The sequence below is a fragment of the Aspergillus campestris genome, assembly GCF_002847485.1.
Source record: "Aspergillus campestris IBT 28561 chromosome Unknown P168scaffold_9, whole genome shotgun sequence".
In the NCBI taxonomy this organism is placed as follows: domain Eukaryota; kingdom Fungi; phylum Ascomycota; class Eurotiomycetes; order Eurotiales; family Aspergillaceae; genus Aspergillus; species Aspergillus campestris.
In genome coordinates, this window is record NW_020194344.1 from 567,912 (window position 1) to 595,159 (window position 27,248).

Sequence of the window (27,248 nt, forward strand, 5' to 3'; positions counted from 1 at the left end):
CTGACAGATCAAATCCAGGAGGCCGTCAGCAGAATCCCCAATAGTCATAATAATCCAAACAAGGCAAGTCGTCATCATGGGGCAAAAAACAAAATCCAAAGCATGAAAAAAAAATCCATCCAAGATAGGAAGAATGAAAATGCCGCACCTAGACCGCATCTTCGATCGACGGTGGACACTGTGGAGACACTAAGGTCTCTCTCTCTCTCTCCCATAACTAACACTCACCAGCGCAAAGGCTTAGCGTCGTCTGAAACGCCCTACGCAGTCTATTTATATGAGTGGTTCGTGGCTAGTCGTCTTTCTGGGAAGGACGGATAATCGGCAATACTCAGGAGGAAGTCTTCAAAATGCAATATCGATCTAATGGATGATGATTTTCTATGGGTTTGAAACGAGACCAGTCTAACTATATTGTAACTCATGGTGAAAATGGATCCCCTGGTCCCGGTTCCATGCCGGAGGTCTTTCCCCAAGCTCTCACCCAAGGAAAAGAAGGACCCACTCTTCCCGATCAGGATCCAACCAGGGACAGGGACGCCGTCTATCTTCTAGAAGAGCTTGACCGTTGGACTGGGTCATAATGGTATCCTAGATCATCCCAATCAACAGGAAAGTTGGTAGATCGTTGATTCCCCAAAACTAAGGTCGATACACAAGTCAAAGCAACCCAGCGGATATAAAGAGAAGTAGAAGAAAAGAAAGAAAAAATAGATAGCGGGATATTCAGCAAGTCTAAGTAAAATCATCAAGACACTCTCGGAGTCATCAACTTCCCACACCACATGGACAATCCCGCCCGCCAGGGGCACACTAGCCCTGGATACGCATCGACTCTCTGTACAGCGCATCTCGAGTCTTGGGGCGACATGCAGTCTAGTCAGGTTCCAGCCACGGGTCCGATGGCCGCGAATCAATCAAGAAATCAATCAATCAACCAAGCACAGAAGAACAACGGGAGAGGAAAGAAACAAAGAGAGGTCATCAATCACATCGCACTCGTCGGGAGACGGGTCGTTCCAATCCAGGCAAACGCAGAAAACGCCTCCGGGTCCAAAAGAGTCACTAGAAAGGAAGAAGGATGGAAAGGTCGTTTCCGCCCGGACGCCTCTCCTCGATCGGTTCGTCCCTGACGTGCTCCTGTCACTCCCGAAGGATGTGGACGAAGGAGGGCCGACCCGGAGGCGACGCCGGGGACTGTCGTGGGGAGGTGCCATCGATAAAGGCGGGATGAAGGGGGAGAGGTACCTCCCCCCCTCCTCTTCAAAAGGACAAGCGAGTGGGAGGACGGGGGAGGTAGATCAGGGAGGGGGGCATCGTAATCGGGAGTGGGAAGGAGGGGGTGAATAACAAGGAAGAAAGAAGAAAAGAGGCGGGGGATTCCACCCACCCCGACACGCACGACTAGTTCTCCACGGCTTGGCAGAACAGTTGGATCTCGCCCACCTGGCCCCGCGCAAGCATGTCCCGGTGCTGCTCCCGCCACTCCATGAAGGCCAGCTGCACGGCCTCGTCGCTGTCGATGGTTACAAAGTCGCCATCCTCATCCTTGTACCGGAGTCGCACGGACTTGTTGCCGACCGACCGGTTGGTGAAGCGGGCCAGCTTGGCATCCACCCGGTCGATCAGCGACCGGAACATGATGTTGCTGGCGATCACCAACGTGACGTAGTTGTCGTCGAAGTTCACCTTGGCCTTGAGCTGGGTGGGCATCATCGGCTCCTCCGGATCGCGACTGAGGGGCGACGTCGGCGCGTCCGCCGCTGGCCCCACAGGGCGGTTGTCCGCGTACTGCGGCTCGTGGAAATGGGTGGCCGGGGCCGGCGGGCCCCCGCGGACGGGGAGGTGGACGTTGGTGGGCGAGCTGTTCTGGCTTCGGTTGACGGGCGCCTTCATGCTGGCCATGTGGGCCGGGATCGGCGGCACGGGCACGTTGTCCACTGTCTGCATCGTGTGTGCCCCCATGTACCGGCGGGACTCGGGGTTGTGGGCGTGGTTGTGGATGTCCGGGCTGCTGGCCGACCGCATGCGCTGCTGCGCCATGCCGTTGGCGGTCTGCCCCGCCCCAGGCATGGGGGGCAGCGACGGGCGCTGGGTGCTCCGCCCGTTCGGCACCCCGTTCACGTAATGTGTCGGGGCCGACCCATCCCGGGACATCCCCCGGGAGAGGGCGGGGGCCGTGTATCGGTTGTGTTCGTCCGTCCAGCCGTTGGACGGGGTTCCCTGGCGACTGTAGCTGAACGCGGTGGACTGGGAGCTGGACCGCGTAGACGGCGTTTCGGCGACGGGGGAGAAGTACGAGTTGGCATTCTTCTCGATCGGCGACATCCCGCCGCTCCCCGGGAATTGGGTGTGGACCGCGAGGTTCGGGTCCGGCACGGGGTACCCGCGGGGCGGACGATTGACCGACATGGCGGGTCCGGAGCCGCCGCCGCTCCCCCCGGTGGCGGACCGGGTCCGGAGGCTTGTGCTGGAGGCGTTGCGGCTCATGGGGAATTCCGAGAAGAACCCGGCTTCCTTGGTGGCCGACTCCTCGGCGTCATACTCCTGCTGGTACGGGTTGGGGATATTCGTCATGCTCTTCATGTAGGTGAACTCGGTCTCTGAGGTTCCGGTGCTGCGCGTGCTGCGATGCTCCACCTGGATCTGGCGTTGGTTGTCGATGTCTTTGTACCACTTGCTCATGGTATCCTCGTTCTGGTAGCGAATGACGAAGTTGTCCACCACGCCCGGATCGCCCTTCCAGAAGATCTGGATCCGATATTGGCCTACCACCGCGAGTTGGTCAGAAATTCAGAGGACTAGTCATGTGGAAGAGTAGGGGCGGCTTACCAGGCTTTTGGGAGCAGAGGATGTCGGTCACGTTCGCCATATAGATGCGTCCTTTGAGCTGGAGACGGGGTTTGCCTTTGATCGGGCCCGCCGGTTTGTCTTTGCTAATCGTCAATTTGGCCTTTTGTTTGTTGGGGTTGATGTCTTTGCAGCAGAGGAGAATCCGTTCGAAGAGGTAGATATGGTACTGCGGAGAGCCCAGAGAGTCAGCAGGGAGAACGACACGGGTCCATGAAATTCCTGGGGGAAGACCCACCTCGCGTTCCGAATCCTTGCCATTGTCCCCCTTCACGACGGAATAGGTGCCATAGCGAAGCAACGCCCCGAACGAATCAATCTTCAACGACTTCCAATCATCCACCCGTTCGTCCAGCTCTTTGAATGCGGTGGCGAGGTGTTCCTTGTCAATGGCATCGTTGGCCGAGTCGAGCACGACCTGAATGGCGTCGATCGCTCCCGTGATGTCGTTCTGGAGGTCGGGGTCTTCGAGCTGTTTGCGCAGTTCCTAATGCTCCTGTTAGCGCGGGCGCGCAAGGCGCTAGAGGGGGGAGGGGAAGGGGAGGTCCTCACCGATAGCATCAAGGGGTACTTGGTCAGCCGTTGAAAGGGCTTGACGAAGAAACTATTGAGGGTGGCGGGCTGGGCGACCATCTGTTGGAGATCCAAGGAACGCGGGGCCATGCGGATCTTGTCCCATTCCTGCTGGCAGGCGGCGTCGCAGCGCATCTGGTTGGCGATGAAGGGCTCGTATTGTCGCAAGGCGTCTTCGTGCTGCATGAATAGCGCGCCCCAGTTCTGCCGGTCCTCAGGGAGGGCGTAGTGTTGCTCGATACGGATCAGGAAGCGTTGGGCGAAGTCGAGCAGGTTGTTGAGGTTCAAGAAGATCTGGTGGCTGGCGTCCCCGGTCAGCGCGCCGGTCTCCTCCAATTCCTTCTTCAGCGCCTGTAGATTCTGCAGGTGGTGAACGTAATCGCGCTCGGTCTCCAACAACTCCTTGAGGATATGCTCTCGCTTGGTGAGTTTGACGGCGCCCTGGGCGGGCGTGGCGGCAGGGTCCTCGGACGGACGTTGGAGCTTGCCCTGCATCTCGAGGATATCCATGACCTTGTTGACCATCTTGATCGCTTTAATGAACCCGGTGGTGCTCTCCCCGTACAGATCGGTAATGAGAAAGCAATCCGGTTGGGGGAAGGCTAGCTCCTGCAGGGAGGCCTGCAGGAACTTGAAGGTGGCGGCCTTGGGGCGCTTGGCCTCGGGGACCTTGGCCGGGTCGACCTCCAGGAACTCCTCGGGGTCGGAGGAATTGAAGATGGTCAAGAGAGGAAAGCCCTCGCGCAGTAGATTCCATAGCGACGCGACCGGGTCGGTGTTCCCCTGCTCTTGATCGATCCGTTCTCGTTCCTCCAGGTGGGGTCGGAAAGACGGGAGCTCGGCCAGTCGCTTCTTGAGGTTGACGCAGCTCTGATAGATCGACTCACCGCCACGCCGGTTGATGATATTGTCCTCGGCGATGGGACCGCCAGTCATGGCTGGGGTCTCGACCATCTCGATTGCCCGTTGATAGGGACCGTGCGGGAGGGAGGAGGAGGGAGGGAGGGAGGGGGAGAGAGGGGGGGGGAGAAGAAGATGGGGAGACCAATCCAGCAGGTATACGGAGGAGGGGAGAATCGGGGAAAGAAAGTATCAGGAGAGGATCGTCAAAATAAATCCGCACAGCAGATTGAAAGAAAACGAGGGCGACAAGCAGTGAGGGTTGAGGTAGAAAAGCGATGCAGCATGGATCAGGATTGAAAGGTGAGGTTGAGAGGGAGAGCCCGCGCGGTGGATCAATGCGGGATGGGGATAGCGCAAGCGAGCGGCTAAAGAAAGGGAGTGGAGAAAGGGAAGGGAAAGAAGTTGGTACGGTTCGGAGTTGGAGGGACTAGACCAGGTTAGTCCGATTCGACTCAGTGTACTGAGAGGATAGAGGGCGAGATAGGTAGAAGAAGATCCAACTAGAGCATTCAGTATGGAATACGACGATATATATAAAGGAGAAGAGAGAGAGAGAGAAGGAGATGAAGAAGAATGAAGAATGAATGAATGGGCTGGGATGGAGGTCGATAAGGCAGAAATACCGTACGGTATCGTTACGCCGATTCGGCCGTTGGATCTAAATCACCCTTCTTTCCCTCTTTTTTCCCTTGTTTTCCTGGTTTTTGATTTGATATATTATTTGATATCATCTGGTTTATTATCTATTTATTTATCTATATTTTCTGGTTATATCAAATACCAGAAATTCCGACCCTTACCTGAGACCAAACTTCAGAGAACAGAAAGGATCCAGCAGATGTGGGGGTTCACTGCACTAAAACCCACCGTGTCGACAGGATTCCGGCCGGTAAGGGGAGAGATCCAATAGTCGGTTATAAAAAGAACAAAATATATCAAATATATCAAATGAAATAAAGAGAAAAAAATGATGACTTTGCCTCATGATGAAGGATCTCAATCAAGACCAGACAGAACTCAAGATGGTGGCCGTGTTCAGTCCTCAATATCAGGGGACGCCGGTCTTCCATCCTCCAGTGTCCAACCAAAAGATCACCCTGATCGACCAGTATTCAATGTACAATATCGGGGAGTCGTCCCGTCCGTCGATAAGGGGATGCTAAGGTCAGAGATGTTCATCTGACGGGGACATCCAAGATGAGAGGAGACAGAAAAGAAAAACCCGGCAGTTCCTCATGATCAATCTCTTCAAGGTTTCGACAGGGATCGGCTGCATCGTCATTCCCCTTGATCATTTGTTCCATTTCTTCTTCTTTTTTCTTTTTTTTGCTTTTTCTCTGCCTGTCTTTCCTGTAACGGGGTTTCGTTCTAAAAGGTGCATGCGGCACATCAGGGAATAAATCCCCCCCCACCATCCGCTAAGTAGGGATTAGAGAACCTAAGAGAACCAAGGCCGAAACGGGGTGGAGGTCTGCATGAGGACCACCAACCCCGAAGACTGAAATCGCAGAGAACGTTCGCGTTCTCAAACACCAAGCGTTTGGAAAGTCCGACTAGCTCATGACCTAGTCCGACCCGAGCGTTGCGCCGAGAGGAAGAACTTAAGAAGACGTTTGGTGTCGATGGTGGGGGCGCGGGTTGACCTGACGGTTGAAATTGGATGGATATATAGATCGTCGCTCTCCATGCCGCATGTGGCAGCCTCATGTTTCATCATGATCCCAACTCCACGTCGAGAGGAATTAAAGGAAGAAACGGCATTTCCAGTCCGTATGGGTTATGTCTGTATCTCACCTGGACAGGCATCTGGTAACCTGACGGAGTGTATTGATCCCAGACCGGGTGTCTTCCTTTTCCTTTTCAACCCTTCAACTGACCCTTCAACCAGCACCTGTTATGTCAACTATAGTGCCTCATCATCCTTGGAACCACCAAAAACCTTGCTTTCCTTTCCTTTCCTTTCACTCCTTAAGCCATCTCTTTGCATCCTGGACTCCTAGACCTGTCCAAGCGCCAACCATGCAGTGTCTGCGCCTTCCCTGTCGCATCTCCGTAGCGCTTAGGTACTGACTGATAGGAGAAGACCGACATGATGGTAAAGAAGGGATTGTTTCTTTGTTTCTTTTCGCCTTTTCTTTTTCCATTCACTCTTACTTGATTCGTATCGCGAGCAAACGACCGATCAAAGGTTGAATCAAACTCCGCGAATTTAGAAAGAAATCAATATTTCAGAAAAAAGCAAAGAAGAAAGAAAAAAAAACCCATCAGCGAGACCATATCCATCTGGGTCGCGTCTGGATGATAATACAACGTCCAATCTCTGATTTTGCAAGATGCTCCTTCGACCAGAACCTTGGGCACTGTCGAAAGTGGCATTGCATGCATCGGGTAGCATGGAGCAGCGCCCATCCACGGTGATTTAGGATCAACCAGCTCCTTGCGTGGGGCGATAGCTATAGCTATGATCGGTTCTTGAACCCCCCTCACGGGATCGGAAGGAAATCCCGGATGGGAAGAAAGGAACTAATCATCTTAAGAGACGATCCTCTCGAGTCCCTTCTATGAAGCCCATGCCAGAGGTTGATGTGGATGATGTCTGACGGAGCTCGCTGGAAGAGTTGGGTGTCCGCGCAGGGCCATCACTAGCCAATCGATCTGGGAGAAGCATGAGGGTTAGCCATGTCATGTCAGCTTGGCATATTTATAGTAATGTGGATGAAGTTGTTGAGAGTTGGTGACAGATACTGGTCACAGGGCTGGGATATCGACCTGCCCAAACGGGATTAGCCTTGGAGGAAGAACCTCATCCATCCAACTCTTGCTTCCTCTCTTACTTCTCTCTCTCTTCTCTCTTCTCTCCATCTTCCTTTCTCATTTCCCCACAATCCTTCCTCCTGAAAATTGCTTCTTCTTCCCTCCTGCCCACCTTCCGGACTTTCCCGTCTCCCCATCCGCTGAATCGACCCCACCCTTAATGAGTGTATGAAGTATTAGGTCCTTTGTTTGGACTTCCGTATGTGGGTCCCGCAATAATACTCCCCCAACCTCCTGTCTCCCTCGACGTCTCTTGAGGGCCCACTCTCTCCGGTCAGAGAAACTGCGAGGTCTAGCGGGGCTCCCTTCGTCTGGCTTCTTGTGTCAATACTTGGCCCGTTCGATAACGTTCAAACCCCGTCGATCCGACTTCCGAGATAGGAGGATCAAGGGACTCTCAAACTACTTACGACCCTCCTCACCGGTCAGTGGAGACCATCCAGCGAAGATTCATGGCGAGGGAGTCTACAGCCCCAGACCCTTCGTTCCCTCGCCTCCTGCAACCTCAGGGCTCCAACCATACCCCTTCCGGTCTCCCCGCTTCCCGGCCATCGTCCACGCCCTTCCGCTTGGACGAGGGCTACTCCGACGAAACCAAGAGTCTGCCCGACAAAGAGCTCTTCCCTGCGCCCACAAACGATGGGATGACCGTACCTGGTTGGCTTCTCGCAAACAGCGAGGAAGAACGAGCCGGTGAGTCGGCGAACCGTTGCCAGCGCCGCTCGTGTGTTGGCCAGGGCGTTTTGCTGGTGTGTGATGCTGACGGACCATCGTGTTTTCCCTAATTGTAGAGCTCGCGTATAATCTCCTACGAACCGTACGCACCTCCACTGTGGCAGCAGTCGTCGATCGCCTGGCCCCCTTACTACACATGGACCCCGTCTTCAAGCTCCCCCCGGAGATCACCTCCGAGATCTTCTCCTACCTCGACCCGCACACCCTTCTCACCGCGTCGTTGGCCTCTCGCGCGTGGCGCGGTCGGATCTTTGATTCTCGCCTGTGGAGGGACTTGTACATCGGAGAAGGATGGCGCGTCGACATCGATAAAATCCACTCGTTCGAGCAGGCGCACTCGGGGCTTCCGTCGCCCCAGTCCCGCAAATCGCGCCCACGACATACCGACACGGATTCGGAAGAACCGAAGCAGAAGAAGCGGGTGCCCCCGAGCTGGCTGGATTCACGGAGCACCGACGCGTCGCTCCAAGACAATGGGCCGCACGCGATGGCGGAAGCGGATACAGAGGGGGACTATCACATGAGCGACGCGTTGATCGACCGCAGTTTCCCAAGCTCGGCGGAAGACCAGTCCCTAGGACGTACCGGCAGCAGTAGCAGTAGCAGCAGCAGTCGCGATTCGCAGTCGGAGATCATGCGGCCCATGACGGACAGGTCCACGTCGCCAACATCCAATCTCCTCCTTCGTTTCAACAGTCTCACCAAGATCAACTGGCCCCATCTGTACCGTCAACGGAGGCGCCTGGAAGAGAATTGGAACAAGGGTCGCTTTACGAATTTCCAACTGCCGCACCCCGCGCACATGGACGAAGCTCACCAGGAATGCGTCTACGCGATCCAGTTCTCCGGCAGGTGGCTGGTCAGTGGAAGCCGCGATCGGACCGTGCGAGTCTGGGACCTGAACACCAAAAGGTTGTTCTACCGGCCTCTGGTCGGCCACACGAAATCGGTGCTCTGCCTCCAATTCGACGCCCGGCCGCAGCAGGACGTCATCATCTCCGGCAGCAGTGACAAGAATGTCATCATCTGGCGCTTCTCCACCGGCCAGAAGATCCACGAGATCGAGCGGGCGCACAATGACTCGGTCTTGAACCTCCGGTTCGATGACCGGTTTCTCGTCACCTGCTCCAAGGACAAATTGATCAAGGTGTGGAACCGACGCACCCTCGCACCGACGGACCCGGATTATCCAGTGACCTGTCGGAGTTCCGGCGTCACTTACCCGTCCTACATTGTCGACACGAGCGAGATCCCGTCGCCCATCCTGGAGGCGCAGATGGCCCGGGACCACATCCGGACCTTGGCGCCATACGCTCTCCTCATGACCCTAGAGGGACACGGGGCGGCCGTCAACGCCATCCAGATCAGTGACGACGAGATCGTCTCCGCGTCGGGCGATCGGCTGATCAAGATCTGGAGCCTCCGCAGCGGCGCGTGCAAGAAGACCCTGGTCGGCCACGAGAAGGGCATCGCCTGCGTGCAGTTCGACAACCGGCGCATCATCAGCGGCAGCAACGATGACTCCGTGCGCATCTTTGACCACGTCTCGGGCGCCGAAGTCGCCTGTCTCCGGGGCCACCTCAACCTGGTCCGGACCGTCCAGGCCGGGTTTGGGGACCCCCCGGGCGCCGAGGAGGCCATGCGACTGGAGGCTCTGGCCGTCGACAACCAGTTCTGGGACGCCCACCGTGCCGGCGCGCCGGTGGACCTCGGCCCCGGAGCCCTCCGACGGGCGGGTCACACGCAGAACACGGCCGGGTCCCGAAACCCACGCGACATCAAAGCCCTGGGTGCCACGATCCCACCCGGCGGGGGTGGCAGCAAGTGGGGGCGCATCGTCTCGGGCTCGTACGACGAGTCCATCATCATCTGGAAAAAGGACAACGAGGGCCACTGGGTAGTCGGCCAGCGCCTGCGCCAAGCCGACGCCGCCGACAACATTGCCAATACGCACCTGGGCGCGGCTCACGGTCCCGTCCGCGGCAACGCCTTCGCCCAGCAGGCTCAGGCCCAGGCCCAGGCCCGGGCCCAGGCTCGCGCTCAGGCGCAGCGAGCAGTGCAGGCTGGTGCTTCCACGCCGACACTCCATCCCGCAGTCGCCAGCATCCCCGCCCCAGCCGTCCCCGCCGCCCGAACCCGCATCTCCAACCCCAGCAGCACGCACCGGTCCGTCCGCACCGACCCGCCACTGGTCCCGCGACCCAGCCGACCTCCCGCGTCTTCAAGCTCCAGTTCGACGCGCGCAAGATCATCTGCGCCAGCCAGGACCCGCGCATCATCGGGTGGGACTTTGTCGCCGGGGATAACGAGATTGAAGAGGCTTGTCAGTTCTTCAAGGGGTTATAGTACCGTATTGAACCTACGCGTTACATGATCGACTCTGCCTACCTACCTATATCTATCCTTCCCTCTACCTACCCTACCTCTACATGATCATCACCATATATGGACAGACAAACCTCCATCAAGATGAATCCAATCAAAGGTCAATCCTAATGATCAAACTCAATCTTCTTTCTCCCTTCTCTGTCAATATTGATTTGCATGTGAGTGAATGAATGGATAATCAATCGGTCAATCAGTCAGTCAATACATAAATAAGAATCGGGTTGGATTCTGAGTTATCATAGCGAGGTTCCGGTTTCTTTCTTCTCATTCTTTCGTTTCTTTATCCATTTATCCATTCATCTATTCATCTATCATATATTCACCTATCTATCTATCTATTATCTATCATATATTCACCTATCTATCTATCTATTATCTATCATCCATCCACTTCTCTTAGCCTGCGAGTTTATTTAATCCTTTTCATCCATTATTTATTTACTTTATTCATCCATCTGAATATTCATCTATTCCTTTCTTGCTCATCTATTCAGTTCTTATCTTCTTTATCCGATCCAGGTCTTTCGGATTGATATGTTGATAGTATTCACTTATTCAAGTTATTCTATTGCATATAAAGCATGAAGTTATTACATCAATGTGGTCTCTATGATTAGTATATATTATTCTTCTTTTGATATCCTTCTTGTTTGGCTGAAAGTGCATAGAGATCTTGCAACGGGCGAGACTACATACCTACTCATCTACCCATCTACTTAACTAACAGAAACAGAGGTATAAAGAGAAATACTAAGACAATGGTAACGCCACTTTCCAACCAGTCAATCAATCAATCTGGTAATGTTGATAGGTAGGTATGTATGTATGTAGGTGATACTAATAATGCGCACGTTTCTATATAAGATATGGACAAGAACAAGAACAATAAGAACAATAAGAACACTAGCAAGAACCAAGAGGGAGAAGTAATGTATATACTGGCATGGAATACATGCTGTTCATCCAAGACCAAGAGATCAAGCCAGGTATGACTTGCTTTCTCTTTCTTCGATACAAAAAGAGATAGAGAGAGGGAAAAGAAAAGAAAGGAAGAATACCCACCTCACCCCAAACAAAGCCACGCATTCATAGACAGTGTGTATCGGTGTATCCCAGTCAGTCCATACATCATATACCCAATGACCCCAAACGCAGTCCAATATGCATCCAACCCAGTAGACACCTAAGCAATCACACTATCAACAACCAGCACATTCCTCGCCGCAAACCCTTTAAACGACCTCCACGCACCCCCCAAACCCCACCAGCGTCCACCGTCTCGATTCACACGCACGGTATCATTACCCACATTAGAGTTTCCGCGGGCGTTCTCGACGCTATTGACATTCGAAATCCAGCCGTGGGCGGTCATGTAGGTCTCGTTGGACGGGTAGAAGAGTGTGTCTTGCTCGGGGGCGGAGCTGCAGGAGCAGCAGAGGTAGGTGTTGATGAGCTGTTTGGACTGGTGCCAGAGACTCGTGTCTTCGTGTTGGTCGTCGGTTTGGGGGTTTTGTTGGTCTGGGGGTGATCGTGTTGTTATTAGTGAGCAGACTGTTGAGGGGTCGACGGTGTAGCCTAGGACTGCTCTGGATGCGCGGGGCTGGGCTGTGATGGGCTGGGAGGAGCAGGAGTGGTAATGTGAGAGGGGCGGACAGGTAGTGCGGGCTGAGGGTCGGCTTGCTGGGCCTGTTGACGCTGCTACATGGCGGAGGAGAGCAGCGAGGGCACCTTTCGGGGCTGGGGAGTTAACACCCGCTTCACGGTTGGGACTTGGGGTCCGCCAGTCCAGCAAGATACCGCCTCGCTGCCTCGCGCCGTGACCACCTCGGGTAAGGGATGCAGCAGCACCGTTGACAAGACTGCACTCCGCGACGGGAAGCGTCCCTCGATGGAACGGATGGCTCTCTAACCCTCTACCTCCCATATGCGTCCCGTGAGCACTATTCCTATAGGGAAAGCGACCCTGGACGATCGTGCCGTCCTCCGCCCTGGCAAGCTGACCCAACTGCAAGTTCGGCCGGGTCTGCACAGCCGCAGAAGAACCAAACAGCCTGCGCAACCATTCCCCGTATGAAGCAGCGCGCCTGCGACGTCTGCCCGTGGAGGGCTGGTCCCCCCTCCGACCCTGCCGATGAGACGGCGCAGAACGAACAGCATACTGCGTCGCAAAACACATCGCCTCCGGCGTCCCAAACGACGGCAGTCCCGGCGGCGTAGCCGGCCTCACCGGCGGTGGATACTTAGGCTGCGCCGGACTCACAGGCGACCCAACATCCCCCGGCCACTTCGACATCCGAGCAGTGGACACAGTATCATCGAGACTCGCGGCTTTCAGGTGTTGGCGCCGACTAGAGAGGGTCGTCCGCGACGACTCATCCGGCGACGAGACCTCTTCTTCATCTTTCTCACTATCCGTCGAGCATGGCGCGTGGTTATCCGACCAGAACAGCGATTGCCACCAGCGGTCTTTGCTCTTCTGCGCCGCACCGCCGGGGTCAGAGCCGTGCTGCGTTAGACGGGATGCGGGCTCCGATGTGCGAGAGAGGAACATCGCCATGTTGGCAGCTTCTCGGGCGTGCAGGCTGTTTTTCACTGTGCTGCCTGGCTCTGAGTGGCGGGGATAGCCTTCGATGGGGGAGTTGGTTCGCGCGGCATTGTAGATGGAGGTCTCGTCGGTGGGGCACGACAGCGAGTATTCCTGGTTGGGGGCTGGGTTGGCTTCTTCGCTGGCGCGGTGGCTTTCGAAAACTATGATGTTTTCGCTGGATTCTGATCGCGGTGGCGTGGACTGGCATGAGGACATGCTGCCAAGGGTTGAGACCGTGACAGGTCTGCAACTTGGGTTCAGAGGGACATGGTAGGACCGTGAAATGGGATACCTTCGGGGCACTCGCGGTGTAACTCAATGCCAATCACCAACTATGATGGGGAGTGTGCCAGTGCATCGCACTTTCCTAGTGTAAGGGAATGACTACAATTGGAAGGCGCAGAGCTCGCGTAATAAGTAGGATAAACAGGCAACCAGAATAATCATAAGAGATCAAGAAAGAACAAGAATATTATAATACGAAATCATCTAAAGCTTATATACACCCAATCAATCAGCAACCGAGAGGGGAATCAAATGGTAAGATAAATGGTAGAAACATAGAGCATGTGACAATCAGGCATTAATATGTACGGAGAATGGATATCATCGAAGAAAATTAACAATGGGGTAACCGAGAAGGGTGACAGCATGTAACGAGAACGGAAAAGGGGATATCATGATGTTCATGTCGCGACGCCTGGGGTGGTGGGTTGGCTCGCAGCCGCGGCCGCGTTGGCCTGCTCTTTCTTCAACGATCGGATCAGGTTTTCGAGCCTGCGGCGTTCTTCCTGTTCGGCCTAAACGGGGATCAGTATGACTGGGGGGTAATTTTTGGTAGTTATTGAAACTCACCTTGAGGATCCTCATGTTCTCAATCCGAGTATCGCGCATCATCTTCTTGAATTCGTTCTTGAGCACCATGGTCGAGGTAGTCTCCGACGTGGTCCCGTCGCGCGACATGGGCGCGTGGTGGATGCCCATCCATTGGATCCGTTCCTCGTTGATCTGGGTCTCCAGCTGCTCGCAGCGGTCCCGGAGGGTATCGATGACCCCTTCGAACCGCTCGCGCTCCTTCTCGAACTCAATACTGGCCTTGGTCATGCTTTCGTAGTCGTCGACGGTCTCGCGAAGCTCCTTCTCCAGCATCTGCACCCGTCTGTCGGGGGTACCGCCGCCCGGTTTCCCGGCCTTCAGGCCCGCGAGCTCTTCCATGAGCTCCAGATTGCGGGTGTTCAGCGCGTCGATCTCCTCCTGGATCGCCGAGTTGGCCGCCGCCGCGGCCCGCTCGGACCGGGAACCATAGGCCCCGTCCAGCTCCGCCTTGGCCATGGTCAGCTCCGTCTGGAGACGGGCGACCTCGCCCTCCATCTGCGTCAGCTCGGTCTGCAGGCGGGTGGCGTCCGCCTCGGCGCGGGTGTGGCCGTCGGTGGCTTCTTGGAGCTGGGATTGGATGTCCGACCGGAGTTGTTCCATGGAGGCCTGCAGCTGCGCGACTTCGCCCTCGGCTTGGGCGCGCTTCTCCATCGACTCGCGGACGCGGGCGTCCGATTCGGAGCGGATCTGCTGCATGGAGGCTTCGAGTTCCGCCATCTGCTGCTCCGAGCGCTCGCGCGCCTCGGCGGCTTCTTCCGCCCGGGCATCGGCCTCGCTGTGGAGCTGGTCGATGATGCCTTGCAGGCGCTGGATCTCGCTGTCGGCGTGTGCGCGCACCGCGGCCATTTCCTCGGGGTCGCTGGTCGGTTGGGATCGAAGCGCCTCCAGATCCGACTCCAGACGAGCCACCTCGCTCTCGGCGCGCAGACGGGCCTCGTGGGCCTCGGCCTGGGCCGCGCGGTCGCGCTCCAGCTCCTGCACGATGGCCTGCAGGCGGACGAGTTCCGCTTCGGCGTGCGCACGGGCGTCCTTCTCGGCGGACAGAGCGCCGGCATCCTCGGCGGGCACGCTGCGTTGTTGGTGGTCGGACAGCTCGCGGCGGACGGCCTCCAGCTGGCCCACGACCAGACCCATCTCGTCTTGGGACCGCTGGTGGTCGCGTTCCGTGCCTTCGAGGTCCTTGCGGACGTGCGCCAGCTGCTCGACCAGGTCGCCGATATGGGCGTCTCGCTCGGCGTCGGACTTGGAGTTGAGCTCGCGCTGCTGCTGGATCTGGGTGGTCAGGATGCTCTTCTGGTCCAAAAGCCCCTCGATGCGGCGCTGAAGCCCGTCCAGTCCGGTCCCCAGGTAGGCCAGTTGCTCCGACACGCCGCCGTCGGCCGCCTCCGGCGGCGGGGGGAGGGTCTGGGAATGCGGCAGGCCCGACTGAGCCACAATGTCGAAGATGCGCGCGTTGAGGTCCCCGAGGTGGGCGACGGACGGTCCGTCGTCCCCGCCCCGGGTCGGCGTGGCGTCTGGGGGCGGCGGGTGGGCGTGGATCATCCCGAGCGCGCTGGTGATGTAGGCCAGGTGGGCCTCTAGACCTGCGGTTGGATCCGTTGGGCTGCCCCGGTGCGCGGGGAGGGGGACCGCATGGAACTCACTGTCCGGGTTGGACCGGGAGACCTGGTCGCGCATCCGCGCGCTGAGCTCCTCGAGCCGTCGCTCCATGCTCTGCACCGCGTCCAGGCCGAGCGCGCTGGGCGCACTGGGCGTGCTGGGGTCCGCGGGGACGGGCGGCGCCCGACTCGCATAGCCGAACTCGTCGCCGTGGTCAAAGGGGCGGTACAGGCTGCGGTCGTCGAACTCGTCCACGCTGCCCTGGGTGTTGTGGCTCGAAAGGCTCTCCGGGGTGTGGGGGATGTTGTTCTTGGGGTTCTTTTTCAGGCCCTTGTGGGTCAGCTGCAGCACGCCGGCGGTGTGCTCGAGCAGACGGCGGTGGATGGTTGCGACGCGGCCCTCGACGCTCCAGATCTCGTGGGCCAGCTCGTCGCATTTACGCGAGCTCACCGCCAGCTCCTCGTCCGCCTTGTCCTGGGAGCCGGGGGTGCGGCCAAAGATGCTCCCACTCCGGCGATGGGACTTGGGCGAACCCCCCGCGGCGTACTCCTCACTGCCCCTGGGACTCTTGGCGCCGTATAGCCGGTTGAGGGAGGAGGCGGCATCGCGCAGTTTCATCTCCAGCGCCAACTTCCGCTTAGCGCCGTCCATGCGACCGGCGAGGAACTTGTGCTCTTTCTTCAGCGACTCGACCTCCTCGAGGGACAGGATCTCGTAATGGGCACTGTCGCCCATGGCGGTCTCGGTGAGTAAGTACATGGTGACGGGATCGTTGGCGTTCAGGAGAGCGGAACTGCGCGGGTGTGTCGGATTCAACTGGTCCCGGTTAGCGACTTGCGGGGGGACGATCGTAGGGACGACTCACCGGGTTATATCGCGGCGATTCCCCCTGAAGCGCATCAACGTTGTTTTGGTAGCCATCAAGAAGGACCTTGGACGGGGGCGGCTGTGGAGGGCCCACGGAGGTCGCAGAATAATGGCGGGGGTCGCCATAGGAGGACTGGCTGGTTCGGAAGTCGGACCCGTTCATGGTGAGGACTCAGGAGGGAGTGAGGGATGAACAAGGACGATGGCGAGAAAAATAAACGGCCACGATGAAAACCCGGTCGACAGGAAGCGAATGACTCGAGTCAGGGGCGAGGAATCGATCAAAACCGGGCGGAGACAGTATCCATGATTCTGTGTTTACCATGAACCGGATCGGGGGGGAAGCGAGCCGCCAAGTAAGGAGTGAGCTGAGTGAGGGAGAGACGGGGTAATCAACTGTGTAGTTGAGGAGAATAGAGAGTAGATGGAGAGAAGTCGACTTTATCCAAGGGAAGGACCTGGAGAGTGGATTCGAACCAACGAGTGAACGAAGAGGAGGAGTGGAGAAAAGAACGGGGGATGGAGAGGAGGAGGAGGGAGAGGGAGAGGAAGGAAGGAAGAAGAGAGACTAAGAGGTGAAGGGAAATGAGGATCACGAGAAGATCTGCGAATGGCTGAGTCGGCCGCCCCATCATGAACATCAGTCACCATGACGCTGTTCTCTCTCTTCTTCTTTCTCTCTGTGTCTTTTGGGGAGATTTACTAATCTCTTTCCCTCTGGTATGCCATCTGATGGATTTCTCCGAAAGGTTCATGATAGATCTAGTGACCTGCAAGGCGTGGTTGGATCTATCAGGAGTGAGTCCCAGTCTAAGAACCAACCACGTATTTTCTCAACGGTCGCATGTGGACGGACAATCGGTTAAGACAGTGGAGTATTCTTCAGAAAAGAAAGATCGAGAAGAATTGACAGAATGCAGAATGCAGAATGACAGATGCCTGGATGTTTGAAGTCATCCCTGGATACCAGATCCCACAGTGGGCCATGGAGAGAATGACATGCATGACAGCCTGACAGGGACTGCAGGATGGAGACATCAGTCGAGGGAATGCTTGATATGTATATCTTCTATCCATCTACTAGATTATACTGATTATTTATCCATCTATATTATCGTCACTCCGTATTCACCTATCGGTCTATATATATTAGATGGTCTGGCAGATCATTAATCTCGAGACGGATAGAGACAGATAGACGAGACTTTACTGGCTGTCAATTGGCCATTCTTCTTGATTCTTTACAATCCTCATCTAAATGAAATTACAGGATCTAATCTGATCCATCGAGATTCATCCCAGATTGACCCTGAACCGGGTTGTCAAATGAATCCGATAGATTAATCTGTATTGATCAGAGGTACAGTGATTCTAGTGACTAGAAGTACATTCAGGAATTATATGACGTCAAATAGGCCGGATGGATTAGTTGGTCATATCGTTTGCTTAACACGCACAAGGTCCTGGGTTCGAGCCCCAGTCTGGTCATTTTTTCTTTTCTTTTTCTTTTTTTATATCTTATCATTTTATCAGTGTGATTGAATTATTCCATGTAGGATTATTCTCGATGTATCCAAGCTCTGTCTATCTCTTCTATTTTATTGTTTTCAGGTTGTACAATGTTCCACGGCAGCGTTCACATGGATCGAGTCCTGCCGGTAAGTCCCGTCCGATCAGCCTCGACTTTCCCATGGTTGGCACTGCTCCCCTCTCTCCACATTCATGATGAAAGATTCTTCAGACTGTAGTATTCAAGTGGAGGAAGGTGACAGTTGAGGGGACCTGGATCCCCACAGCTGATCATTCTCCCCCTCTTCTTCTCTCCACCACCCTTGGTCTTTGCCTCGGTCATGCTGCTCCATCTACTGGAGGATTTCCCCGTTACAGTCGCCAGGATTCTTGCCAGGATACTCACTAGCTTATTAGGTCCATGGCCCCTTCGGTTCTAGTCCCTGATCCCCCCCAGTAATTGAATGCGAACCAATTCCCGGTCTCTTAAATCTCCTATCCAAGCCTCGACGGGGGCTCATTCGCGGACAGAGGAGTCCAAGCGATGCCGCTAATTCGGTCGCTAACAGGAAACAGATTATCATTTATCTCCTGAATCAACCGTCTCTGTTTGTTACTTCTGTCCTGACTCGATCCTCTGTGTGATTCCATGTTGGGTTGCCTGTCGTGAGTGTTCCATGCTCGTGTCGGTCCCACATCATGGTCTTCTTCCGTTCATCGCCTCGGAGTGCTGAAGACCCCGCCCCGGATCTACCACCCACGGGGCCCGTCTATAGGGTCTACAAGCGGCGGTTCTTGGGGCTCGCTCAGCTGGTCCTGTTGAATGTTGTCGTGAGCTGGGATGTATGTACCCTCTCTGTCACGGAATGCGTACGTGACGCGAGATTGATGGTTGTCTGCAGTGGTTGACCTTCTCGGCCATCTCCACGACCGCCGCCGAACATTTCGGCGTCTCGGAGAGTGCCGTCAACTGGATGAGCACGGGCTATCTCTTTGCCTTTTGTGTCGCTAGTCCGTGAGTATCATCGCCGTCATACTGTCAGAGAAGTCTACTCACTCACCGGTCAGCGTCGTCATCTTCACGCTCAACAGAGGCGGCCCCAAGCCCGCCATCATCACCACCTCAGCGCTCCTTCTCGCAGGCAACTGGATCCGATATGCCGGTACGCGCGCCCGCGGCGGCATCTTTGGCGTCGCCATGTTCGGCCAGATCCTCATCGGGCTGTCGCAACCCTTCTGCCTGAGTGCCCCCACCCGCTACAGCGACCTCTGGTTCTCCGATAAGGGTCGCACCAGCGCGACGGCCCTCGCGACCCTCGCTAATCCACTGGGCGCGGCGCTGGGCCAACTGATCAACTCGTTCTGGGCGACCAAGCCCAGCGAGGTGCCGGACATGGTGCTCTGGCTCTCGGTCATGGTAAGCTCATGACCCCTCAAGAGGACAAAACCGTCTCTCTAACAAGAACCCATCAGGCCACCGTCGCAGCGATCCCCTCGTTCTTCCTCCCGTCCAGACCGCCCACCCCGCCCAGCGCATCCGCCTCGACAGCCAAGACCCCGCTCCTCCCCGCGGTGACGCAGCTTCTCAAGACCCTCGAGTTCTGGCTCATCCTGATCCCCTTCGCCGTATACGTGGGGTTCTTCAACAGCGTGTCGTCGCTACTGAACCAGATCCTCGAACCACACGGCTTCAGTGAAACCGACGCTGGCATCGCCGGCGGCATCCTCATCGTCGTCGGACTGATCAGCTCAGCCATCCTCTCCCCGATCACCGACCGCTGGAAGCACTACCTGTTCGCGATCCGCACGCTGGTCCCCATCATCGCCGCCACCTATATCGGGTTCATCTTCGCGCCGTCCAGCCCCGCCGGCATCGCCCCCAGCTACATCGTTTGCGCCCTCCTCGGCGCCGCCTCCTTCGGCCTCCTCCCCGTCACCCTCGAATACCTCGTCGAGATCACCTACCCGTTCTCCCCGGAGATCGGCAGCACCATCTGCTGGACCGGCGGCCAGCTGCTCGGGGCTATCTTCATCCTTATCCAAGACGCTCTCAAGGCCAGCCCCGGCGCCAGCCCCCCGGGCCACATGCGCAACGCCCTCATCTTCTCCGCCGTGATCGCCACCGTCGCCGCCCCGTTCCCCATTTGTATTGGACTCTTCGGGAGAGATGTCCGCCGTCGCCGCTTGGACGTCGACTGTGGCACCGCTATTGACGACGACACTGAGCGTGCCGAGGCTGACTCGGCGGCCCAGACGACGGGCCCGACGGAGTCGAAGTCTCGTTTCGATATCTGGACGAAGAATTGATTTTCTCTCTTGATCTGTCTCTGTCCCTCTATCTCTTTTACGTCCGTGCCATGCAACTTTTACTGTCTTGTCATACCCAATGATTGTTTGTTTTGTTGTTCTTTTTCTAATGTTTATTTCGAGTCCGTCTATGATGGACTGTCTATGTCGACACGCGTATGATTGATGTACATACCTGCCTCCTACCCCCCCCCCCCCCCCCCCGTACTACACGCACATGTATGGAATTGCACAACTCCAATACTTTAATTTCATCCAGTATGCACTCCGCAGCCGTTGCCGTTGTTGATAAGGGGCACGCGCCCGTAAAATCCACTCCGGTATACTCTAGTATTAGTTCCATACTAGCGTGCAGCTAGCAAATCTAGATCGTAGCAGAATAAACAACCCCTTAGTAGCGCAGGCCATTCCACACCGCAAGACGGAACAGCATATTCAGAGATAGTCATACGAGAATAAAGACTGATAGAGGCTGAATTAGAGTAATCGCCAGTATGTAAGTATCTAACCACGTCAAGAAGGGTTGGCTAAGGATGATATAATCGGCTACTTGAATCAGGCTGTCAGCCCTAGATGGCTCTAGCTCGGCTCTAACGATGATTTGTCTGTTAGGAGCGGTATGGATATTTTTAACTCGTATTTTTACAGAACTCAATATCAAGATTAGATTCTGTCTCCCAATATCCAGTGGTTGGTTGATTTGTGAAGACTGGTAGAATACTAGGTATAAAATTATAGTCCGAACGTTGGCTCAACCCTCCTATCACCACCGCAATCTCAAGCCTCATCTCATCTATCTGCTCCACTAGGCGCCCTGGCACCCCGCATCGATCCCTGATAGGGGCTGCTATAACTTACTGTCGACATACCATATTCCCGAATAGGTATGTATGTATGTGTACCTATGTATGTAAGTATGTATGCAAAGTATGTTTATATTCAGACTTAAGATAGCTAGTTAGTTATGTAGGACCGGCCATGATCGGGTCGGCAGGATGAAACTTACATACTGTAGTATCGATTAGTTAGTGCTGGACGCCTGACTATTCCCCTGTAAAGTTTGTATAGAATTATTTCAAATAGGTTAAGATCAACGCCAACTCAGCCTTGCTGCTAACAAATTAGCTGACCTCTGCCTTGAGTGTTATTTCCCTCGTTTCCCTTTCTCTTCATTTCGTCTGTCGCATCTCTCATCTCATATTATCCTTTCCAGTCGTAGACGCACCACACCACCACCAGTGGTCCTCACCACATATACATCTATCAACCAATCAACCAGTCAGCCAGCCAGCCAGCCAAAACATCAGGAAGAAAAAGAATAAAAAGAATAAAAAATGGTGCTCAACTACGACCCCCCCAACGCAGGCTTCGCCCTCCGCGCCAAAGACTCCTGTCCCTCCGGCACAAACCCATGCTACCAAACCTGGGGCGGCTTCCTCTCGTGCTGCCCCAACACCTCCCAATGCTTCGAGTACGAAAACGGGGCGCCGAACTCGTTCTGCTGTCCCGGTGAGTCCAACTGCGCGAACTTCATCGACCCCAAACCGCACTGCGCGGATGAGTCGTGGACGATGTTCGAGAGCGACGGCATGTTCTGCTGCCTCGAGGACCAGTCTGGGTTCTGGACGGCCGAGAAGGGCCATAATGGCTCTGTGGGGTGTTCGGATGGGGATCCCGGGTCGAATTTGAGGACGTTGCTTAATCCTGCTGAGCAGAGTGAGTCTTTTTACCTACAGCCTCCAGTACTTGACCTTTTTTACCCTTGGTACTGGTCTCGGCGATGATTCGCTAGGTGATACTGTATACTAGGTGGGATAAGGTAGTGCTAACATGACTATCACAGCCCTATACTCCCCAACACCAGCCCCCTCCCCAACATCACCCCCCAAGCCGGATGACCCCACGCCCCCAACTCCCAACCCCAAAGCTCCAGAGGAACCCCCAACAACACAGGCGCCATCGCAGGCGGCGTCGTCGGCGGCGTAGCCGGCGTCGTCCTGATCATAGTAGCCGTCCTCTTCATGCTCCGCCGCCGTCGTCGCCAGAACGGCATGCAGCCCGACACCAGCAACAGCAACGCGCCCCCCGGGTTCGAACCTATCCCAACGGGCGGTGTTGCCGAGGCGCCTGTGAAGGCGTATCCAGGGTATGAGGGGCCGAGTGAGTTGGAGAGTCACAATGCTGCGAAGAGGTTTGAGTTGCATGAAAATACGAGGCCGAGTGAATTGCCTTGAGGGATTCTTTCTTTGGACTTTTTTTCTTTTGTTCTTTATACTTTCATTCCGGTTTGCATTTTGCATTGGACTGGCTTTTTGTGGGTCATGATGATTGACTCTATATGATACCATTATATATATTTATTCTATGTAAATAATAGTTTGATTTCTACTATATTACTAGTATCTAATGTTTCAATGGATTGCACTTTGCTTCTTACATTGACCCTATGTATGAGGATATAGAAGATGAATAGACATAATCCCTGCCTACTACACCCATGCCAATTCTCGCCACAATCGGCAAGACAAGACATTTAGCAAACAACGAAGGAACAACACAGGGTTGTAAAGAAAGAAGACGAGGGTAGTCGAATCAGAGAGCCCAGAATACGTAGTAGGTACAAGGCTAGATAGAATAAGAGAACCAGTCATTTGGAGGATCCTGACCTCTGCCAGTGGGTTACAACCCTCCAAACGGGAGGAAAGGTCGGAACCATCAGGCTGCACTTGGCATAGAATAGCTCGAGTTGAGAATAGATTCGTTCAAGGTGATATGTCGGGTTTGTTTGTTTATCGTGGCCTATAACTACATGGTATATACATGTGTACGAATGCTGCGGGTAGTTCATTTCTGCTCGAGTAAGATTCGAATCTTGACCTTCTCTAGCTATAGAATCGAAGTTGTAGAGGTATACATGTTTAGTTACCTCCTACCTAAGGTACATATGTATGTACACACATATCCACCATGCTCGGTGCTCAAACCGTGGCTCAACGACGAGCAGGGAAGACATCTGATACTTTAGGAGGACAAAATAGGCTTAGTTAAAACCATCGGGACCCAAGTCTAGACAGAACATTCATTTCTAAACCACAGATAAGAAAAAGATAATAAAAAAGAAATTAAGCACAGTTCAAAGACAAACCCGACTAGATATCTGTACAATACACATCATGGAATGGGTGCACCCATTCACTCTATCACCACACATCTCTCCACATCTCCACATCTCCGTCTTTCTTCAAACACAACGCATAAAACGTACAAAAAGGAACCAATAATAGAGAGGAAAAGGAAAAGAAAAAGGCACCACAAGACAATGTCAATATGCCATGCCTATTCCCCTCCTCTCCCCTTCATTCTATCTCGTGACTCGAGTGCCTCCGTGCCTCCGTCCTCTCCACTGTCGCTTATTTGTATACTTGTACTTTATCCAGGACCAACACCAACAGGTTTATATTTTCTTTCTTTCGTTCATTCGATCCGGTTTGTCATTGGCTTCATGGTGGGGGAACTATCATATTGGAAGGGAGGTGGAATCAGGCCCGTCGAGGATATGGATTCGTTTATTTCAGGGTGCGCCACAGCTTGGGGGCGGCGCACTGGGTCGCGCAGTGGGCGAGGTGGAAGACTATCATGATATTAGTACACCTGTATACGTAGAGGCCGGTGTGCATGGTGGAGAACACTGAATAAGTGGGAATACTCACACTCCTCAACGCAGTCCTCCTTGGGGCCCTTGTAGTCCTCATCCTCCTGCTGCTGGGTTACACGCTCGACGCACTCGTCGTAGTGGTGCTTAGCGGGCGCACAGTGGGCGGAGTTGGCGCATTCTATCCCTCACGTTAGCCATTGAACAACTCACCTCCTCAAACCGTGGGAAAGACACCAATTGGCAATTGAATGGAGCCAAGCGTCACTGCGATAGTAGGGAAGAAAGGCAAAACTCACCCTCCTCGAGCTGAGGCTTGATATCCTCGGGCTCCTCCTCCTCCTCTTCCTCCTCCTCCTCTTCCTCCTCCTCAGCCTCCTCCTCCTCAGCCTCCTCAGCGGGGGCCTCCTCCTCGGCGGCCTCCTCGGCAGGCTCCTCACTCTCAGCGGCGTCCGCCTTGGGATCCTCCGCCTGGGGGGTCTCCTGGACGGTGTCGGCGGGCGGCGCCTCAGCCTGGGCCTCGGGGAGGCCGAACGACGAGATCACGTCGGAGAAAAAGTCGGTGAAACCCATTGTGAGCCGTGTGGAAGTATCAATTGAATTGACTGGAGGTGGGCAGTGGTCGGTGGTGGCGGTGGGGAGGGTTCAACAGGGCCAACAAGTTGGATGAGGTTGGTTTTGAGGGTGCAAGTTAGCGGTTTTGACGAAGCTGGGAAAATCGGAACACCCCGGCCGCCGGGCGAATGCTCAATTGTCGGACACGTGATTGGCTGGCGCTTCGGAAGGGGCCTTTACTAATGCGGCAATGTGGTTCGTTCTTATACTTTTTATTTTATTTTTATTTTTTATATACTTATGTATCCGTATATACAATTTAGAACTTGATATGGTAGTGAATGGATTGTTGTTAAATTGATTAATACTGTACAGATTTGGATTTTTTTTATCAACAGGCTTGCTGGGACTTGCTTGGAGACGGCAGGCACAAAAAAGGGAAACAAAATCGAGAAATTGGAAAAGGATAAGAGGAAAAGGGATATAGAAGAAAATCAACTCAAGGATTGAGAAATTCAGGAACAGAATAGACCTTGAATGATACTTCCACCCCGAAATACATCCTCATGTGGTACGGCGTAATCGCTCCTCTAGCTCATTAGCCACACTCTGCTGTTGCACCTCCTCGTAGCCCGGCGGCGGCTCCATGAACTCCGGTCCCGTTTCGGAAGCTACCCGGGTATGTTGCGAGGTCGACGAAGGTGCGTCATATGCTGGTGCTCTCGCGCCCGTTGCCTCGCTGGCCGGCGCAGAGTAAGCGGGGAGCTCTTCCAGATGGACGGTGGACATGTCCACGTTGGTGGAGCCGCGTGCGCTCTCTCGCGAGACTTCGACCGCCTGCTCCAGACGCTCTTTGATCCTTTCAAAGCGGTTGTGGAAGTCAAACGCCCCGCCTTCTTTGAAGGTGACTTTGATCTGGATAGCGGGCAGCCCGGGAGGAATCCCGCCGCCCGAGACGGGCTGGACCAGAGCCACCCAGGCATTGGGGCCAAAGAATGGGGCCGTAACATGGCTGTCGCGGACGTTGAGAAGTGGGGCCGAGAATGATTGGAATTCATCCGACTTCTGAGCCGGGATGTAGACCACCTGGGTAGTCGTCAGAGTCGAGTCGAGCGCGTGGGCAAGAGATGTCACGGGGGACCACTTACCCGCTGATTCGTTAGGTAGATTTGACCGCTGCTGCTTTGGAGGGAAAAGGCATCCTTCCCGGAGCTCGACCCGAGCTGTTGCAGGGAGATGCTTGTCCGCGGGGGAGATGCATATACGGATTGTTCTCTGGGGAGGCGGACGAAGCCGTCACGCTCTTGCAGCATCACCCAGCTGTTGGAGATGGTTAGAATCTGGGTAGTATTTCACTCCGGATGGTTTCATCCGGGGTGGGAGAAAGAACCAGGGACTGAGTGACGTGGATGCATTGTGGAGGGGTATCAAGGCATGTGTTTTGAATGGACACGGAAAACCCGATATCAATCTGAACAAGGGGGCGGAATAGGGAAGAATCGTGCGATCTGACCCAACCACAATCCGAACATCACCAAATGGGAGACAGTTGCGACAGTGGAGAGAGCCAGGCCCGTATACAGCAATAGATAAGAAAGGTTCGGCGGTGGGTAAGGAGGGGTTATTCACATACTTGACCGACATCTTGCCTGAGTCTACCACCGGAGACAGTGGGTGATCGAATAGGGAAAGGTGCTTGATCCACAGACAGCAGCATGGAAGAGTAATTAGGACGAGTGATAGACCAGTCAGGAAGACTAGAATTAGAGAAGAAAAAACAAAGTTGGGTAGTAGGTTGGGTTAGGTACTAGCGAGGTGGTGGTGGTGGTAGTAGAAGTCTAGTGGTGGGATGATAGGTAGATAGATATACTGCAGTGTCCGCCTGATTGGAATGCACGACTAGTGTAATCTGCAGTGGAATAGGATGTCTATTGGATATGATCCACTGCACCGCAACGATGGGATCAATAAAATGTATCGAAAGGAACTAGGAAGAAATCCTTGGGATGGTGATCAGGGCTGTCAGTGTCTATGCAGTTGAATGACCGTTGGGGGAGCGCGGGGTTGGAAGTGGAGGCCTTAAAAAAGGGAGGAAACGGATGGTAAGCGGGCCAGCAGTAGAGTTGAAACCTGGTTGATCATGTACCATTTGATTGATACTACCACGACTGATGATCTAGATATATAAATGTTATATTTAACTAGTATATACAATACGTATCAAATATATTTATATATATTTTCTTCTAATGTTCTCAGACTTCCACTGCTTGATCGAGATCTACAGCCTGATTGCCTGAACACCTGATATATCAGGCATGTAATATAATGTTGATACAGCACGATCAACAGTGGGAAACCGAACTGTCTTCTGTCCACAAACACGATACTCCAAGACAATCCAGCCTCTGAATCCAAGAAGTTGGTCAACACCGTGAGTCCATCACAGTACCACAACGACATCATTCGAGTACAGCATTGTATGGGATCAGTCATGACTCTGATCTCAACCATGTCAACCATCTCAACTCTGAGGTTTGGGTGACTTCTATTAAGTACGCCTAGAATGTCCTGATTGTCCCAATACAATACTGACGCTATATTGAGACCAGATATAGAGACCAGTGGCCGTGGTTCTAGAAGGGTCCCTGTGTAAAATACGATACAGGACTGTTGCGCTGGTAAGCTACAGATAGCTGTATCTGGTCCGTGCTCTTGTCCAGATTTGATGGCAATGCCGTGGTGGGAGTATATCAGTGCGTGTGTGAATGATTTCACTAACTAAGTTACGATTAGATGGAAGAAGATCTAGGCTGTAAGTGCGTCCCCCCTGTGTGCGGATGGACGGTTGACCCAAACCAGTTAGCTATGATCGGCCATTACATCGTTACAAACGGAGAGGTCCCCACTAGCCAGAAAAATGACAGTCTACTAACAACTTTTTTAATATTTCGACCTCGTGTTGCTCACTGAGAAAAAAATAAACTCTTGAAAAACGCCCACACCCCCTCCCCCTCATGTCGGACTTTTTAT

The 27,248-nt window shown here is 54.3% G+C and overlaps 10 protein-coding genes and 1 non-coding gene across 11 annotated transcripts; 6 read left to right on the forward strand and 5 right to left on the reverse strand.

The window, feature by feature from the left end:
* Nucleotides 1-1,404: 1,404 nt before the first annotated feature.
* On the reverse strand, nucleotides 1,405-4,377 carry P168DRAFT_239794 (Rho family guanine nucleotide exchange factor CDC24; the record flags this gene model as incomplete). The annotated part of the gene is made up of 4 exons (XM_024833684.1): nucleotides 1,405-2,768; nucleotides 2,833-3,019; nucleotides 3,089-3,337; nucleotides 3,403-4,377. 4 exons carry the CDS (start codon nucleotides 4,375-4,377, stop codon nucleotides 1,405-1,407), a joined length of 2,775 nt encoding a protein of 924 aa, XP_024691160.1.
* A 1,468-nt stretch (nucleotides 4,378-5,845) lies between these two features.
* Nucleotides 5,846-6,565, forward strand: P168DRAFT_186497 (uncharacterized protein). The gene has a single exon (XM_024832983.1). It carries the CDS (start codon nucleotides 5,949-5,951, stop codon nucleotides 6,324-6,326), a length of 378 nt encoding a protein of 125 aa, XP_024691161.1. The 5' UTR covers nucleotides 5,846-5,948; the 3' UTR covers nucleotides 6,327-6,565.
* A 635-nt stretch (nucleotides 6,566-7,200) lies between these two features.
* Nucleotides 7,201-10,221, forward strand: P168DRAFT_328605 (F-box and WD domain protein; the record flags this gene model as incomplete). The annotated part of the gene is made up of 3 exons (XM_024841371.1): nucleotides 7,201-7,833; nucleotides 7,932-10,045; nucleotides 10,081-10,221. The coding sequence occupies exons 1-3, from the start codon at nucleotides 7,593-7,595 to the stop codon at nucleotides 10,219-10,221; spliced, it is 2,496 nt and encodes an 831-aa protein (XP_024691162.1). The 5' UTR covers nucleotides 7,201-7,592.
* Nucleotides 10,222-11,446: 1,225 nt separating this feature from the next.
* Nucleotides 11,447-13,066, reverse strand: P168DRAFT_283340 (uncharacterized protein; the record flags this gene model as incomplete). Its single annotated transcript, XM_024836041.1, has 1 exon — nucleotides 11,447-13,066. The coding sequence occupies one exon, from the start codon at nucleotides 13,064-13,066 to the stop codon at nucleotides 11,447-11,449; it is 1,620 nt and encodes a 539-aa protein (XP_024691163.1).
* Nucleotides 13,067-13,332: 266 nt separating this feature from the next.
* On the reverse strand, nucleotides 13,333-16,355 carry P168DRAFT_271926 (involucrin repeat protein; the record flags this gene model as incomplete). Its single annotated transcript, XM_024835294.1, has 3 exons — nucleotides 13,333-13,650; nucleotides 13,706-16,141; nucleotides 16,191-16,355. 3 exons carry the CDS (start codon nucleotides 16,353-16,355, stop codon nucleotides 13,537-13,539), a joined length of 2,715 nt encoding a protein of 904 aa, XP_024691164.1. The 3' UTR covers nucleotides 13,333-13,536.
* Nucleotides 16,356-16,814: 459 nt separating this feature from the next.
* Nucleotides 16,815-17,279, forward strand: P168DRAFT_291715 (uncharacterized protein). Its single transcript, XM_024837459.1, has one exon. The coding sequence runs from the start codon at nucleotides 16,826-16,828 to the stop codon at nucleotides 17,141-17,143; it is 318 nt and encodes a 105-aa protein (XP_024691165.1). The 5' UTR covers nucleotides 16,815-16,825; the 3' UTR covers nucleotides 17,144-17,279.
* Nucleotides 17,280-17,606: 327 nt separating this feature from the next.
* P168DRAFT_t123 lies at nucleotides 17,607-17,680 on the forward strand. The gene has a single exon. It is a non-coding gene; the product is annotated as a tRNA-Val (tRNA).
* Nucleotides 17,681-17,904: 224 nt separating this feature from the next.
* P168DRAFT_311922 (putative cell surface receptor/MFS transporter (FLVCR)) lies at nucleotides 17,905-20,189 on the forward strand. The gene is made up of 4 exons (XM_024839534.1): nucleotides 17,905-18,544; nucleotides 18,604-18,716; nucleotides 18,770-19,118; nucleotides 19,175-20,189. The coding sequence occupies exons 1-4, from the start codon at nucleotides 18,401-18,403 to the stop codon at nucleotides 20,006-20,008; spliced, it is 1,440 nt and encodes a 479-aa protein (XP_024691166.1). The 5' UTR covers nucleotides 17,905-18,400; the 3' UTR covers nucleotides 20,009-20,189.
* A 1,153-nt stretch (nucleotides 20,190-21,342) lies between these two features.
* P168DRAFT_320135 (uncharacterized protein) lies at nucleotides 21,343-22,242 on the forward strand (the record flags this gene model as incomplete). The annotated part of the gene is made up of 2 exons (XM_024840342.1): nucleotides 21,343-21,724; nucleotides 21,962-22,242. The coding sequence occupies 2 exons, from the start codon at nucleotides 21,343-21,345 to the stop codon at nucleotides 22,240-22,242; spliced, it is 663 nt and encodes a 220-aa protein (XP_024691167.1).
* Nucleotides 22,243-23,098: 856 nt separating this feature from the next.
* P168DRAFT_328608 (cytochrome b-c1 complex subunit 6 family protein) lies at nucleotides 23,099-24,233 on the reverse strand (the record flags this gene model as incomplete). The annotated part of the gene is made up of 3 exons (XM_024841372.1): nucleotides 23,099-23,639; nucleotides 23,719-23,841; nucleotides 23,960-24,233. The coding sequence occupies 3 exons, from the start codon at nucleotides 24,231-24,233 to the stop codon at nucleotides 23,575-23,577; spliced, it is 462 nt and encodes a 153-aa protein (XP_024691168.1). The 3' UTR covers nucleotides 23,099-23,574.
* Nucleotides 24,234-24,572: 339 nt separating this feature from the next.
* P168DRAFT_291717 (uncharacterized protein) lies at nucleotides 24,573-26,267 on the reverse strand. Its single transcript, XM_024837460.1, has 3 exons — nucleotides 25,849-26,267; nucleotides 25,364-25,535; nucleotides 24,573-25,301 (listed from the first exon to the last, which is right to left on the reverse strand). Exons 1-3 carry the CDS (start codon nucleotides 25,857-25,859, stop codon nucleotides 24,780-24,782), a joined length of 705 nt encoding a protein of 234 aa, XP_024691169.1. The 5' UTR covers nucleotides 25,860-26,267; the 3' UTR covers nucleotides 24,573-24,779.
* Nucleotides 26,268-27,248: the final 981 nt, after the last annotated feature.